At 47.3% G+C, this 17,309-nt stretch overlaps 2 protein-coding genes across 3 annotated transcripts in view; one reads left to right on the forward strand and one right to left on the reverse strand.

Moving 5' to 3' along the window:
- On the reverse strand, positions 1 to 9,593 carry LOC129519838 (translation initiation factor IF-2-like). The gene is made up of 3 exons (XM_055340673.1): positions 9,257 to 9,593; positions 8,681 to 9,174; positions 1 to 108 (listed from the first exon to the last, which is right to left on the reverse strand). The coding sequence occupies exons 1-3, from the start codon at positions 9,591 to 9,593 to the stop codon at positions 1 to 3; spliced, it is 939 nt and encodes a 312-aa protein (XP_055196648.1).
- The window catches only part of NAA60 (N-alpha-acetyltransferase 60, NatF catalytic subunit), a 23,211-nt gene continuing 15,039 nt past the window's right edge, over positions 9,138 to 17,309 (forward strand). The window contains exon 1 of one of the 2 annotated variants that reach the window (XM_055340513.1): positions 9,138 to 9,289. The gene's annotated coding sequence lies outside the window, so the exon portion shown is untranslated. The remainder of the gene's footprint in view (positions 9,290 to 17,309) is intronic. The other variant, XM_055340511.1, reaches the window with a different exon arrangement.

Below are 17,309 nucleotides of genomic sequence, written 5' to 3' on the forward strand. Positions count from 1 at the left end.
TCACGGGGCATGCTGGGAGATGTAGTTTTCCGCCCGTCTCTCGAAGTAAGTATTTCCGGTTCCTGTGCCTGGGTCTCCCGCGTGAGCTCCTGCCGGCTTAACCTGCAGCTAGTAGGGAGGAGGTTAAGAGGTCGGGTGACCTCTAAGCGAGGTAATGTTGCAGGGAAAAAGAAAAGCAAGAAGATAGGGAGACTCCAGAACTCGAAAGACTATTGGCACCGAAATGTGGGTCCAGTCAGGGTGAGGTGAGTGGTCAGGAGTGCAAGTCCTAGCCTTGGCCTGAGCAGTCAAGTCTTCTGTGTCTTGGGCTGACTCTGAGGCTGTGTAGTGAAAAGGAGTGTGTTCTGCGTCGACAAAGTTCAGATCAGTTTCGGCCAGGTTGCTAGTCTCCGACCCAGTGCATTGTGGGGCCATTGTGCCCCGCGACTGCAGCCCCGCCGAGCCAGGTCAGGCTCAGAGCCACAGCCGACGTCAACCCGGAGTAGAGCCGTTGGCTTGCTTCTCAAGACTCCGTATGCCTTCTGATACCTCACATTCGACCTGTACCATGGCCGCATATTTTACACCTTGCTGTGCCGTGATGTAGGGATTTGGAATTTTAAATTGGGCTCCATCCCAAGCTATGCCACTGATTGCTTGGGTCATCTTGGCCAATATACAACTTTGCTTTCCTCAATGCAAAGACTTCCAAATGCTTCTCCTCAGAGAGTAATTTCAAATAAGTTGTCAGTTTACAAAGCTGAAAAAGCAAGGATGATAGGTACCTTAATAGAAAATTCTTGGTAAGTCTCTCTCTCTCTCTTTCTGTCTATCTGTCTATATATATATATATATTTAAAGATTTTTATTTTATTATTTATTCATGAGAGACAAAGAGAGAGAGTCCGAGTCACAGGCAGAGGGAGAGGCAGGCTCCATGCAGGGAGCCTGACGTGGGAGTGGGACTCCATCCGGGATCTCCAGGATCAGGCCCTGGGCCGAAGGCAGGCGCTAAACCGCTGAGCCACCCGGGCTGCCCCTATTTTCTTATTCTAGTGCCAAACATGTGCCAAGATCTAAAAGATTATTCAATAAATGATTGCATGATTATTGAAACAATATTATCAGAAATGACAAAATAAGGAGTGGGAAGAGGTAGACTATCAGGACAGTTTCATCTGCAAATAACAGAAAACCTAACAGAATTACATTCAAAAGTAGGGCAGGTACAGGCTGTTTAATTCAGTGGCTCAATGACACCAGCAAGGTCCCAATATTTCCCTGTTTCTTCTCTGTCTCCATAGCATATTGGCGAAAGTGAAAATGAAATCCACATAATAAATGCAGACATGCATTAGGCCAGGTATCCATCCTAAACTAACTATTATCAAGGGTAAGAAGACTATACCTACCCTAATTGGTTTGGACCAACCATAGTTCATTCCCTGGAACTGGGGGAAGGACCCAGCCTCCCCTGGCCAACTACCTGCACAATATTAGGGCTCTGTTGGAAAAGAAAAAGAAGGAAGCAGAACAGATGTAACAGAGACACTAAGAGTGTCTGCCACAAGTGACATTGACATAAAAGAGCTAGGCCTTCTGGGAATGGGTCACAAAAGAGGTATCTGGGGGTCTCAGGGGGAAGGAAAAAGCTGGTGAAAGGACAGGTGGCAAAATGATAAAGGAAAAACTTCCCTACAGGCATATAATTCAGTCTTACTCTTTCAGTCTTGGTCTCTCTTTACACTTAGCAAGATTAATCTTTCAAGCTCCTTTCTTGATCTACCTGTTTAGTTTTGGTAGTTAGAGGGTCTAGGGAAGATTTTGTTTCCTCTCCCATTTCAAAGATAACCCTCTCTCTCTGGTTATCCAATGAGTTAATACCACAAGCTTCACTTCTGATCATTGGAAACTGTGTTTATTTCTTTGTAATGAGATCAAAGTTCAAAGGTAAGAGCCACGGGGCACCTGCATGGCTCAGTGGTTGAGCCTCTGCTTTTTGCTCAGGTTGTGACCCCAGGGTCCTGGGATGGAGTCCCGCATGGGTTTCCCTGCAGGGAGCCTGCTTCTCCCTCAGTCTGTGTCTCTGTCTCAATCTCTGTGTCTCTCATGAATAAATAAATAAATAAATAAATAATATATATATATATATATATAAAGGTAAGAGCCACAAGAGCCTCTTGTTCTTGGTGAAAGGGCCAAAAATCAAAATCAGGAGAATCTGAGCCCTAGATGAGATATCCCTGACATAAGAATAGCATTAAATACAAGCACAAAGGGAGAGGGGGAAAGATGACTACTTGAACACTACCATGATTCTATGAAGAATATGCCTTCAGGTTAGACCATGTACCAGGCTGTTAGCTCTTCTTTAACGTTTATGCTTTGGATTGGTCTAGCCTTTAGGGAAGTGACCCAGGCAGATGTTCAACCACTGAGCCACCCAGGTGTCCCACAGCCTTTGTATTCTTTGTGAGATGTAAATACTACCTGGGAAATTGGCAGGGCCATATCAGGATGTACCAGAAGAATGTAAATAAGGAACATCAGCATTTTCTCCCAACTTCAGCAAGAGGCTTTTCTCGCAGAAATCCAAAAGGCCTGACTGGCAGTTAGAAACCTGGGCTCACTAGTATCCACTAGTATCCATTTGCTAATGAAGGGAATGATGGATGCTGATCATGCCTGCAGGATTTACCGTCACCAAGAGCTAGAGGCTCGGGGCTCCAGTGTCCTGGGATTGAGCCCACAGCGGGTTCCTTGCTCAGCCAGGGAGTCAGCTTCTTCTGCCCCTCCCCCTACTTGTGCTCTCTTGCTCTCTATTGAATGAATGAATGAATGAATGAATGAATAAAATCTTTTTTTAAAAAAAAGGAAAAGCAAGAGACTTTCATGACTTTGGGGCTAGGATTATTTCTAGCTGGGCAGGAATTCCTTCATTAGAAAGAGGCTCAAAAAAGAAAAAGAAAGGAGCACCTGGGTGGCTCAGTCGGTTCACTGTCTGCCTTAGGCTCAGGTCATGATCTCATGGTCCTGGGACTGAACCTGCATCGGGCTCCCTGCTCAATGGGGAGCCTGCTATTCCCTTTGTCCCTCCCCCTGCTCATGCTCTCTCTCTCTTTCTCATTCTCAAATAAATGAAATCTTTTAAGAAAAAAGAGAGAAGGGAGGAAGGAGGAAAAAAGAGAAAGAAAGAGCAAGGAAGGAGAGAGGGGGAAAAAGGAAGGAAGCAAGCTCTACGCTCTAAGTTGGGCTTCCAAAATACTAATTCTATTACCAGAAAGTGGTTTTACTCTGTGTCGATTCTAACAGAATTCTTTCTGTCACTGAGGCTAGAAATGCTTCCAAAGGAAGATTCTGGACCTACAGATACTGATTGATTCTTGCAAATAGAAGCTGTAAGCAGAGACTCTTGGAAGATAATGAGATCTATAGAGCATCCAGGTTAGGCATGCTCAGTGAGGACGGAGAAGGAACAGTGGATGGGGAATAGATGAGAAGACTCCATGCTTAGACAACTAATTTCCCCCCAAAGGACCCTTCAGATGGAGCGTTCTGAAATCATGGGTTTAATTGTCTGAGACACTTGGCTCAGGAGTGAACAAAGGTGGCATGGCATGGCCAGTAGGGAAGTGATGGGCCTTGCCTCTTTGTCCCCTGGAGCAGACAGAAAGGCTGTACGTGAGGAACAAGACAGAGAGCCAGCCAGAGTGGGAAAAGTTAGAGTGAGCTAAAGCCCACTGTGTCTTGCTGTGGATGGTGCACTCCAAGTCAGAGGAAACCTACTCAAATGAAACTCATTTTATTAGTCAATATTTCTAAAATTATCAATACTGAATGATAGAGGGGGCTAGTAAAACATATACTTTTGCTTTGCTTTTACATGCTCCTTAAAAGGAGCATATTATTTTATAAAGTAATTTGTCCCTAGTATGTGGATTATGAGGTTTAAAACTTTTCATACCAGGGACACCTGGGTGGCTCAGCAGTTGAGCGTTTGTTGAGCATCTGCCTTTGGCTCAGTGCGTGATCCCATCCCAGGGTCCCAGGATTGGGTCCCCGCATCGGGCTTCCTGCATGGAGCCTGCTTCTCCCTCTGCCTATGTCTCTGCCTCTGTGTGTGTGTGTGTGTGTGTGTGTGTGTGTGTGTGTGTGTGTCTCATGAATAAATAAAATCTAAAAAAAAGACAAAATAAAAAACTTCATACCATTCGACCTTGTAAATCTAATTGTAAATTTCTATCTGTATTAGTTGGGCATCTGATTTCATTAACTATACACAGACACCCAGAGTAACGTTGACTTGAACAAATGGAAAAATATTTTCCTCTCTAATTCAAGCCAGTATGACAGCTGTGCCCTGGAAAGCTTCTAGGGGCCCAGACTCCCTCTGCTTTGCGCTTCGCTTCCCGTAGGGTATTTTCTGTCATGACTCTCAGACTCCCAGTCCAGCTTGGCTCACCAGCATGTCTCAGTTGCAGCCAGCAGGAAGAGGAAAAGCAGGGCATGTCCCTTTCTTTACGGGGCAGAACTGGAAGGTTGTACCTGCCACTTTGGTTCACATCCCATTAGCTAGAACTTAGTTACATGGTTAGAGAAACACGCTTCAGTCAACAGAGGCTAGGAAACATAATATTTATGCTGGATAGCCCATGCCCAGCTAAAAAGCACAAGTTAAATCAAGATGAGAAAGAAGCACAAAGTAGACATTAGGGGCAACTGGCAAAAAGTGCCATGTTCTCCTAAGGAAATGTGTTGAAAATGGAAAATCACAAAGGTGTTTACTGCAGAATTATGTAGAGTGGAGAAAAATTGGAAATGATCTAACGTGTAAGTAGTAGTTTTCCTCTTAGGAGGAAATACTGCAGCCAATTAACATGTTACTTATAAGGAATTTTAAGTAATATGGAGAAATTCTAACATTAATTTTTTAAAAAGGAATGCATAACTAGATGTAAAATACTATCATTATTAAAAATGTACTGAAGAACAGCAATAAGGAGACATGCAAATGCTGAATGATCATCTCAGGTTGGTTTCCATAGCTGCAAAATAGGAACATGAGTGTAACTATTTCTTGTGTTTTTGCAGTGATTAAATGAGATACTATATGACACAACACTCTAGCATAAGAGAAGTGCTCAACAGTGTGAGCTTTATTATTGAAAAGATTTTTAGGAGCGCCTGGGTAGCTCAGTTGTTTGGGCATCCAACCCTTGATGTCAGCTCAGCTCTTGATCCAAGGGTCAGTGAATTCAAGCCCTGTGTTGAGCTCCATGCTGGACATGCAGCCTACTTTTTAAAAAAGATTTTAAATAAAGTTGTGATATATTGGTCCTTTAGCAATCAGACACATCAACATAGTCCACATGGAGCTTCCTGTAATGACATGTTTCCCAGGAACTTGGAAGAAGGAGAATAAGGCTGAACTCTGAGAATTAAGCTGAGAAAACCAAGATGAAGTCAACTTTTGTAGAAATAAGAAATAACTTTAAGCAAAGCCTGGGAAGTTAATGAGGTTGTGATGTGTGGGTCTAAAAAGGAATGTGTTTACAGAAGGGCCTTATCTCAATGGGACCCTGGCATCCTCCTGACGCTGCTCAAGGCAACATTGAACGTATGGGACAAGTGTTCCTGACACTAGAGAAGGGTCTGCTGTGTTGGACCATGGCCTGAGTAAAAAATCTCCCTTAAGACTGTTTCCCTGGGGGACCTGGGTGGCTCAGTGTTTGGGTGTCTGCCTTTGGCTCAGGGCATGATCCTGGGATCAAGTCCCGCATTGGGCTCCCTGCGTAGAGCCTGCTTCTCCCTCTGCCTGTGTCTCTGCCTCTCTCTCTGTGTCTCTCATGAATAAATAAAATCTTTAAAAAAAAAAAAAAAAGACTCTCTGTTTCCCTTTCTTGTATACCCTACTCACCAAGAACTTCCTGATTAGCAATCTAGCTTCCCAGGAACCCTAATAGAAGAAGAGGCACCTGGAGCAGGAATAGGGGTATTCCAGTGACCCTTTACCTTAAAAAGGTAACCCAGCATTTGGCTTAAGCCTCAGTCTTTTGTGAGTTTGAGCAGTAAACCCAGTCTCAGGGTGCATTGACAACCGAACTGGAGAACCAGACCCTCCCAATATGCTGGCCTGACCCTTCAAGACCGGGCTAAGTGTCCAGATGGTTGTCCTCTGCTACTTCTGTCTTGGTTCCATTGTAGCAAGCAGGATCATCCTGCAGCAAGGTGATCTACTTGCAGCATTTTACGCCAAAAGGGAATTTCTTTGGAAGCAAGATATTTGGTTCTTGGTTGTAGTGGCTTCGAGTCGGGCTCAACCCCAGGACTTCAGGATCATGACCTGAACCAAAAGCAGATGCTTAACTGACTGAGCCACTCAGCGCCCGGGCGTGCATACTTCTAAAAAAAAAAAAAAAGCTTTTGTCAAGGGAGCCTGGGTGGCTTACTTGGTGAAGCGTCTTACTCTTGATCTTGGCTCAGGTCTTGATCTCTGGGTCGTGAGTTCAAGCCTCACATCGGGCTCCACACTGGTTTATGGGGCCTGATGTGGGAAACAAAGGCGAAAGGAAAACTTAGATTTCCTTGCTGCTTACAGCCCACTGACAAGTCCTTGAAACAGGCAGAGTGACCATCTTCTAGAAACTCAACTGCCTCGATGTTGACACCTTGGTAAAGGCAAAAAACAATCTTAGCCTGGCCTCCCTCCTCCTCCAGGATCCTGTAAGTCTACTTTAGAAATTCCTTTGGAAATGTCTTTTATTTCTACCCTCCAAGATTTGTTAGCAATCATCCCCCAAGCATATGACCCACTGATATACATCTGAGGGGTCTCACGACTCAGGTTTTATTAGATAGTAATAAATGACTTTTACCTAAAAATAGCAAGCCCCCTTAGGATCCTGGAAGCCTTGTTTCCAAAATTCTTTGGAGGCTTGTGCTGTCCTTAACCCCCTCCCAACTTGAAACCAACTTGTGATCCCAGTGTCCCTCTTCCTGCCCACAGGTCCTATGCTCCTGCTTTAATAAAACCACCTTTTTGCCCCAGAGAGGCATCTCAATTCTTGGCCATTGGTTCTGAACCCCACCACTTCAAACCATATCAAAACCTACTTTAAGATTTTATTTATTCATGAGAGAGAGAGAGAGGCAGAGATTCAGGCAGAGGGAGAAGCAGGCTCCATGAAGGGAGCCTGACGTGGAACTCGATCCCGGGACTCCAGGATCATGCCCTGGGCCGAAGGCAGGCACCAAACTGCTGAGCCACCCAGGGATCCCCTAAATAAAATCTTTAAAAGAAAATTTTCAACCCTGAATATTTGAAAGAATAATGCAACAAACACTTTTGTACCTGCCAACTTAGCTTCACCAGTTGGTGACATTTATGAAATTTGCTTTTCAGGACACAACACAGAAGTTGCCTGCATCACATTCACTCTTGTCCATCGGCACTAAGTTTGGCCTTCAGCCTTTCCTTGCTGCAAGGGAGCCTGGGAAATACTCTGACAGCTATTCGCTTGCTGTAGGGGGTGGGGTTCTATTACTACAAGAAAATGTGATAAAGCAGTTATTGGAGGAGAAGAATACAATAGAGATTAGATGACAGCCACCTCTGACACATTGAGTCCTCACATCTTGTAGCCAGTAGTTCTTTCAGAAGTGGGTTCTGGAAAGATCCAGGCTAAATTGCAGCCCATCTCTAGAAAGTATATAGGACTTCAAAATGCATTGTACACACCTGGCTCATTCTTGATGGCTGTCCTGCCCTCATTTTTCTTGATGTACTGCGTGGACCTTTCTAATCAATCTTACAACTTTTTTTATTTTTTTGCAACAAATTTAATTTCTAAATAATTAATGACACACTAAATATAATTGTGTGGAGTGCTCAAAATGTTCTGAACGGGACACAGCATCTTTGTTTCCAATAGCATGTTTGCAGTGCTTAAGCCTGTAACTGTGGAGAGCTGTAGAGTATGATATTCATTTTCATTTTGTCCAACTGTTATTTTAGCTTTCTTTAAAAACCCGGGAACTGACAGAAACTGCTACAAAAAGGAAATATAAGTACAGGTTGTTTTATATAAGTCTAGATTCCATCAGCCACTACACAATAAATTATTCCTTGGGTTTTTTTGTTTGTTTTTTTGATAGTCACAGAGAGGAAGAGAGAGAGAGAGAGAGAGAGACACAGGCAGAGGGAGAAGCAGGCTCCATGCACCCGGAGCCCGACGTGGGATTCAATCCCAGGTCTCCAGGATCGCACCCTGGGCCAAAGGCAGGCGCCAAACCAGTGCGCCACCCAGGGATCCCTCCTTGTTGTTTTATATTGCCTATTACACTGCTCTTGGTCTATTTATACCAGTTACTTTTAAAACTTTTCATCTAATTAGATAGTTTTTCCTTTTCAAAATGTAAAAAAGAATATGTCTTTAGCTTGTCTAAAATAGTGTTAATTAAAAAAAATAAAATAGTGTTTATACTTTTGATGTGTGATAACGTTTATTTTCTTGGATGTGAATTAAATTCTTTTAGGGTGGATCATTGTAGCCTTTGGCTGTAAGCAGGGCTTTTTATTCCATGCTTTGGCTGTGTGGTCCACTTTTATTCGAAGGCAAAGAATAAACTCCTGCTTTAAAGTTACTATCAGATGTTGCTCAACACGAGTTCCTAGTAACAGAGCTGGAGTTTGATCCTGTACCTTGAGCGCAACCGACCCCAGCCCACTGGCACAGCAACAGCCCTCAACAGTCCGTGCGCGGAGACGGCCTGGCCGGGGGCGGCGTCGCCGGGCGCCAGGGAAGGTGCTGCCTGCCAACCGGGTCCAGGCCACCACGCCTCCCCGGCTGGACGCGCCGCCGGGCTCCGGGGATGGAAAAGCCCGAGCCCAAACGAGCAGAGCGTCAGCCCGGGGCTGGACGGCGGGGAGCAATCCCCTCCATAAGGCCCGACCCGGCCGGCTTCCACCGGGGCGGCGACACCCGCGTCCTCGCTCGCCCGCTCGCAGGGTCCGCGCCGCGGTCACCGCCGCCGGCCGCCGGCCCTCGCCGGAGGCCTGCCCGCTCCTAAGATGGCAGCCTCGGCGTCGGCGTCCCACGTGGGGGCCGGCGGCCAATGGGCTTCCGGCCTGCGCCGCCGGCCCGGCGCGGGAGGCGGAAGTGCCGCGGGCCGCCGCCTCCGTCCCGGCTGCGGCCCCTGCCGGTTACATAACTCGTTTAGGGCTCCGCGCGGCCCCGCGTCTCGGCTGCCTGCCACCCCAGGATGCGCTGAGCCCCACGACGGCGTCCGCTGCCGCCGGCTCCCGCCCGAGGTGAGGTTCCCCCGGCTCGGGCCTGCGGTGGGACAGGGGTCGTGAGGGAGGCGAGGAGCCGCCGGGACCCGGGCGGCGGGGGCCCGAGTTGGCCGCGGCGGGGCGCGGGATGGCCTGGGCGAGCGGCCCGCCCCTTGGAGTGCCCAGACGAGTCCGTGGGGGGCCGAGGGGGCGCGAGCTCGCTCCGGTCGCGGCTGAGGAGGCCCGCGCAGGGCGGCCGCGGGGCGAGGACCGACGCGCTTCCGGCGGCCCCTCTCGCCCGGGCGCCCCCGGCCAGGTCCCACGACGAGTGGGGGGCGGACATCTGGGGCCAGAGGTCGGACGGGCCCCCGTTTCCCGCCAGGTCCCCCTCCTGCCGAAGGGCCTGGCCTTCTCACAGGTCAGCAGTTCGCCTGGCCCGACCTTTGCTTTGGTACTTGTTGCGACGATTGTACTTCTTGCCGACTCGTTTGCCCCGCTGTGGACAGCCTGGGGCTCCGTCTTCGTCGCCGCCGACCCTCTCCTCAGCTGTACCTTCTGGTTTTAAGACACGTCGATTCCTTATGTGTCTGGTAGTTTACAGCCGGCGGTGCAGACCCTACGGCAGCCCTGACCTCTCCTCCACCAGATCAGGCACCTGTCAGGGAAGACCAGGAGCCCGGAGCGCCTGTGTGCGTCCCCGTGGGAAAATCGGGAGGGAGGCTGTGGGCCTCCTCGGGACCACCAACAGCACAGGACCCGGACTTGCTCCGCAGTGAACGTGGGCATTGGCAGCTTCGTTGATCTGTTTCACTCTGCCAAGTCCGGAGCGCTAAAATCTTGTTACGCAGTTCTTCTGAGGCGAGATTGCCCCCACACGATGGCTCCCTGAGCTGCCCGGGCAGTGGTTAATCTGAGTGTCAGAACTGGAGAGGACATTGCTAAGTTGCAGAAGTTTCTCCAGAGCACTGAAGGCAGAAAACCTCTGGTTAATGAGTAACCCAGGAAAGGTAGGTGACTCCAGGTCATCTACAGAAAACCACAATTGTGGTGACCTCTTATGATGTAGATATAGGTGTGAAAAGTTATTTGTTTGGCCGGAGAGGGAGAAAGAAGAGGAGTCTTGAGCATCATTGAATTAAAAGGACTGGAGCAAAACAAATTCTCTCTCACAAAAATCTCTGAGTTGACTTAAGTTTGGAGAAGAAGGGATTAAACACGAGGAGAGACTCGGGTGGCTGAAATATAAGTCCCGGCCATCTCTCCAAATGGACAGATCATCAGTCATGGCAGTGCACATAGGTCTGCAGTTAACCCTGTTTCAGGATTTTGTGTAGATCACAACCGTTGTGCACTTAGGCCCTGAGAATGCAGTGTGCCTGAGCTCCTTCTCCCTTGGGCCACCGTTTGCTGCAATTCCATATCACTGAGCTTGCAGACAGGCTGGGATTCTATGAAGACAGTTAAAACCTGTACAAAACAAAGTCAAGGCACGGTGTGGTGTTGACAGGCCAGAATAAAAAGTACAGGCATATTTTTTAAAAGGTCTGTGCCTCTCTGATTGTAACTTACAGCAGCTTTGTCACCTGTTTATTTTAACCACACCCACACACAGACTTCAGATGTGACTTGAAGTTGCTTAGCAACAACATGCCTCAGCCTGAGATGGAAGAAAATTCCTGGATGTTAAAAGATATGAGAGATAAAAGATACTTACACCTGAATTGGGGTGATGCTGTCATTGCTGACTGGGTACTTGGCCCCAGAACAGTCTGAGCCTCAATGTAGTATTAGCAGCATTTTGATTTCTAGCAACCTGAGGTGCATTTAGACCAGATGGACACAGCATCCTCACACTGCAGCAGCCACAGGTAACACAGGGTAGAGAAGAATCCTGAGAGCTCTGAATTTAGGGTGGCATGTGTCTTTGCACTGCTGAAATGGCCCAGAGGTCTCAGCTGTTGGTGACAGCTCTCCCACTTGAATAGAGAGCTGGCTACCTATCAGGCAATGTCTTCTCTTAAATGGTGGCTGCTCAACATCTAAGTTTTATCTCCATTATCTTCCCTCAACATCTTTCTGGAAGAAATCCACAAAAGCCCTCATGATTTTTCCATCTCCATTCGTTGTTTGCAGAAAGCAAGCTTGGGGTTTAGACTCTGTGTCAGAGCTGGTCTTGCTCATGTCCATGTGCACTGCTTTCAAGTGAATGCTGATCTGCAAAATAATGCTGGACCTCATGGGTCTCTTTCTGGCTAAGTTCAAATGCTGATTTTTTTTTTTCCAGCAAATATCTCTAAGTGTCTTTGATAACTTCAAGATCAGGCTTCCTTCCCAAAATATCATTCTTTTTAGCATGGCCTCTGATAGGAGCTAGCTGGTAGGCCAGCTCTGGGTTAGGTGAAGTCTTTACACCACTGACTAAAGAGAGATCCATGCATTAGAAAACCCAATGAGCAAATAGCCGGTTAGTATTCTGGTGTGAGCCTTAAGGCAGTTGCTCAGTGTTCCTAGAACGATAGGAAGGGGGTCAGAACAGGGAGCCAGCGCTTTCTGCCGGAAGTAGCTTGGGGCCCAGGTCAGCAGTTGAACTTCCTGGAGCCTGAGTGCCCCACCGCAGAGAGGCCGGCATGCATGTGACAGTCAGCCAAGGTGGCCAGGTCCCTGAGCCGAGGTAGATGGTCAGGGAGAGAAGGAGTGACGGTGAGTGAGCGCTGGTCCCTTGTTTGTCCTGTCAGCATCTCAAACTGCTCATCTCTTCACCTGAGACTGACTTCCCTCACAGGGAGGGCCCATGTGGCAGGCAGCAGGGGGCGAAATGACCCGTGAATGGGACAATGTAGAGATTTTTAAATGTCTCTTCAAATTGTAAGAATGGTTACCCCTTGTGCCTCAAAATGGACTCTTAGTGCCAACTTTTAACCCCACGGCCTTGGGACAGCATGGCATTTTGTGTCCTGGTGCAGGAAGTAAACTTTCTGAAGACAGAGTGATGGTTGTAACAAGCAGAGAGGAGGTACTTGTGGAAGGGGATGCAGAACGACAGCTGAGAAAGTCTTTGTTCCCTGTGCTTCCACAGGCACGCCAGAGAAAAGTATTGTCTTTTACAGACCACGTTAAAAAAAAAAAAAAATCTTGCAGTTCTATTTCTTGCTAAATACTGTTGTTCAAAATCAAATTGCGTTTCTCTTTTTTGCTTCCTGAATTCCTGAAATAAGACCTGTTTGGGCAGTGAGGTATTGGAAATTTGAGCCCATCTTGAAAATCACTGAGAAGAAAGAAGAAAGCAGTTTCATTATATAATAGAGCCTGTGGGTAATTGTCCCTTAGGTACTGAAAAGAATTCTTACCTGGAAAATGTTGATGGATAATATTTACACCTTTTTTTATAGTATTTATGGGAGTGCTGGTGGGTGCTTACTTCAATTTTGTTTTTTTCCAACCATCCTTCTCTCTTTGAACTCTTCAGAAGGGCTTGTTGGTCAGACTGTTGCTGCTTTCTAGTCTTGGTTTCAGGTTACTTTGTTTCTCCTCTGGCCTCCCTTTTTTAACACCATTTCACTGTGCCTACAGGGCCGCCTGGGTAGCTCCGTGGTTGAGCGTCTGCCTTTGGCTCAGGGCATGATCCCCGGGTCAGGGATGGAGTCCCGCATTGGGCTCCTTGTGGGGAGCCTGCTTCTCCCTGTCTGTGTCTCTGTGCCTCTCTCTCTCTCTCTGTCTCTCATGAATGGATAAATAAAATCTTTAAAAAAAAAAAAAAAGCGTGCCTATAGGAAAGTACACTACAAATGGTCCTGGCATGAGTATACCTGTATACCCACCACCCCAAACAGCCCCTCAGCCCCTTACCAGCCAAGTCCTCTCCTATTTAAAAAAAAAAAAAAAAGGCAAAAAATCATTTTTAAAAGAGTTTATTTATTTATTTATTTATTTGAGAAAGAAAGAGCATAAACCAAGGTGGGGGACAGAGGAAGATAGAAGACTGTGAGGCTCCATCCCAGGACCTTGGGATTGTGATCTGAGCCAAAGGGAAATGCTTAACCAACTGAGCCACCCAGGTGCCCCCAAAAAATCATTTTCTTGTAGGAAACACCAGAAACATTAACAGTCATTTTATTGGTGATGGGGTGAATAGGGAAGTCCTAGTTTTGCTTTATATTGCATATGAATTATTTTACTCTGTGTTCAGAGTAAAATAAAAAGGTTTACAAGAGCATTTACCTCCTTCAAGAAAAGGGAAATGTTATTGTATTATTTTAATTTCACTTTAAGTAATCTCTGTACCCAAGGTGGAGCTCAAACCCACAACCCTGAGATTGGGAGTCACAGGCTCTTTGGACTGAGCTAGCCAGGTGCCCCAGGACTGTTTTTTAAAACCTTTTAAAAAGTGGTCATCTAAAACTTGTAAATATTTTAAATTGGATTTTTTTTTAAGATTTTTTTTTTATTTATATATTCATGATAGGGGGGCGGGGGGAGATGCAGAGACACAGGCAGAGGTAGAAGCAGGCTCCATGCCAGGAGCCTGACCCGGGACTCGATCCCGGGACTCCAGGACCACGCCCAGGCCCGAAGGCAAGCGCTAAACCGCTGAGCCACCCAGGGATCCCCTATATTGGATTTTATAAAACCACGAAAATTGTTTAAGAATTATATAGGAACCCTTTATGTTTACAAGTGCGGTTAGCGTCCTTATCTACAACCACCTCCTTTTAAAAGCTTCATTACAACTTTGAATCTGTATTTAGAACATTTATTTCTGGTATCAGTGCACAAAATGCCACACTATTCCAGGGGTCCAAGATCTAAAAGTTGGCACTAGGAGAGACTATTTCGGGGCAAAATGGGTAATCATTCTACTTAGAATATAAAACTTCCAAGTTGTTGCTAATTAAAAACAGCCCATGAAATAATTTTATAAAAATATATTCATGATTTTCTCATATCACCTGAAAGTCTTTTTTTTCTGAAAACAAAAACAACTCAAGCTGTTGAAGAAGAAAAATAAAAGCTCAAATAATACAGAAATGAGTGATGAAGAACATAGACATCTGCTGTAATTCCAGAGGCAAATGCTGGCAGGAGGTAAAATTACTTTTTAAAAATAATATGTTAACCTCATGATCAAGTGTTAATTTATACCAAATTTGGCCCACTTTCATAATGAACATCTCTTTGATTCTGAAGGATCTTAAACACAAAGGTAGAGAGGCAGAGTAAAAACCTATCCAATGATATAACCCAGCAGAGATGGAAACACGGAGGTGGGCAGCCTGGCCTGCTGGGGGGCGGGGGGCAGGCAGGCAGGGTCTCCGAAACCCGAGTCCCCTATTGCTGTGCTTTCTCCTTTCAAAGGGACTAGCTGACTGCTCCCCCCACACACACACGTACACTCTCTCGCAGTGCTGAGGGCTGCTGGCAGCCGCTGGAGTTCCCTGTGGGAGAACACGTACTCCTGGCTGAATTTGAGCCCTAGACAGGGTCCAGTCGTGGCTGTTGGTCAGGAATGCAGATTATTACATATATTTTTATTCCCAGACCCTAAAACTCCAGTTATTTACCGGTGGCTTGTTGTTACACGGGACCTGAACTGGGAACGCTATTCTGGGGTCCTAGTGCCCTGTCGGGCAGCCCGCTGCCAGGATCTCAGAAAGCAGAGGGGCTGAAGCACTTCTTCACCAGGGGTCCTCCGCCCATCTGGACCACACACCTGCGGTCCCCACACCCTTGTGCTCTCGCTGTTTCCCTGTGAGTGTGTGAGCTGGCAGCAGAGGCTCGTCTGCACCCTCATGTTCTATTCCGGGAACATGAGACACGTCTGGAACTTTCCGACAAGGGGACCATGGGGGCTGCTCATGGCTCCACATCTCTGGCCCCCGGCTCCGGTGTCCTCCTTTGTCCCAGCTCATATTCTTTTTTTTTTTTTTAAAGATTTATTTAGGGATCCCTGGGTGGCGCAGCGGTTTAGCGCCTGCCTTTGGCCCAGGGCGCGATCCTGGAGACCCGGGATCGAGTCCCATGTCAGGCTCCCGGTGCATGGAGCCTGCTTCTCCCTCTGCCTGTGTCTCTGCCTCTCTCTCTCTATCTGTGGGACTGTCATAAATAAATAAAAATTAAAAAAAAAAGATTTATTTATTTATTCGTGATAGACATAGAGAGAGAGACAGAGGCAGAGACACAGAAGGAGGGAGAAGCAGGTTCCATGCCAGGAGCCTGACGTGGGACTCGATCCTAGGACTCCAGGATCGCACCCTGGGCCAAAGGCAGGCGCTAAACCGCTGGGCCACCCAGGGATCCCCTCCAGATCATATTCTTTCTCATCTTCCTTTTCATTCTTGTCTTACCCCAGACCTGGGCTTTCCTTCTCCAGTTTTGACACTGGCCTAGGAAGGCCACAAAAGGCAAAGAGCCCTTCGGCCACCTGCCTACAGTCCAGTCCTCCATCTGGAAATTCGCTGGCACCGAGGCCGTGACGCAGGTCCTTAGAACAAGCAGAGGATTCTGTTCGACTGTCATGACCAGCCTTAATCCCAGTGCCTTTCCGAGGAGAGTCAGGGGCTTGCAGGTGGCAGACATGCGCAGTGCTCTCAACGTATGCCCTCCGCATCTGGTCATTTGGCCTTGGACGGGAGGTAAAACAAAATGGAAAAATAATTTTTTTTTTAAGATTTTATTTATTCATGAGAGACACACACACAGAGAGAGGCAGAGACACAGGCAGAGGGAGAAGCAGGCTGCATGCAGGGAGCCCGACATGGGACTTGATCCTGGGTCACCAGGATCACGCCCTGAGCCAAAGGCAGACGCCCAACCACTGAGCCACCCAGGTGTCCTGGAAAAATAAATTTAAACAAAATAAGACCTATGTCATCTTGAGACACAGTGTGACGGTTAAGAGCAGAGCTCCAAAATCCCAGATGTCCTCCCCTGAACTGCATGGAGGCCTTTGTCTTTGCATTCTCACCCTCGAGAATCTGAAGGAGGACCCAGCCATCGAGTGCAGGCACCCCGAGTTCGCTGGCCCCTGGCAGAGAGCTTGGCCCCTGACTAGTGTTTGCCCTGTGGCCAGCAGCTCAGATCCGAACATCACCATCGTCCCAGCAGGTTGCCTTCTGCCCCTTCTTGGTGTCCACTGCCACTTCTGCTTTCTGATTTCTGTCACCATCGATTTCTTTAGCCAGGAAACCCAGGCAGAAATTCTCATTGAAGCCTAAACCTTTGCAGCTTCGTGTTTTAACTTCCAAGCCCAAAAGAACTTTGGGTTCCCTGTACAACATGCCCCTGCCTTTGTATCGATGCATCTGTGTCTTTGTAGGGAAGTGTATGGAAATGTCCCAAAAGGTGGCCTGCATGTCTGAGGCTTTGGTGCTACGTCCCACCAGCACCTGAAGGCTCAGAACTGAGACCTGACTTGGTGGACCTGTGCTCTGGCTTCACCCACTGGCCCCTGTTGTCTGGTGAATCATTCATCAGGAGCCTTGTCCCATAAGCCCTAAGAGTAGCCCATAGCAATAGGAGACTGCTACATGGCAGACAGTTCTGGATGGGTAAGTGGTGAGTTCCTACAGGTGTCAGAGGTGGATTGCCTGGACTGCTCCCTGTCTAAACCAGCCGCTTGCCACACCAGCATCTCATGTGCTCCGCCACCCTCTCTGTAAACTTGACCTCTGATGCCAGTGCTTCCTGGGACCAGCACACCAGGCTCCCCCTGGGGTCCCCCTTTCCCTGCTTTCCTGAACTTTCTCTGCCTGTTGGAGCTGGGCTGGGACGGCCTGGGCACTATAAATGCTGCATTTTTCCCTTAGTTAAAAGTTTCTTTTTTCTATTTTTAAGTCAAGGCTTTGAAAACATGGAAGTACTTTTTAATAGGGGTGTGAGAGTCCACGAATAGCTGTGCATCTTGGAGCCCAGTTTTTTTTCTTGAAAGTCAAACAGAGAGCAAATCCTTTCCTTTTAGTCAAGAGCCTTGTCCCAAGGATACTAGGGAAAAATTTATAAATCCGAGGACATGAGATGCTCATTTATTATGGATCTCTCCCTTTGCTATCAGACTTCAACATAG

This window comes from Nyctereutes procyonoides, unplaced genomic scaffold (genome assembly GCF_905146905.1).
Source record: "Nyctereutes procyonoides isolate TBG_1078 unplaced genomic scaffold, NYPRO_anot_genome, whole genome shotgun sequence".
In the NCBI taxonomy this organism is placed as follows: domain Eukaryota; kingdom Metazoa; phylum Chordata; class Mammalia; order Carnivora; family Canidae; genus Nyctereutes; species Nyctereutes procyonoides.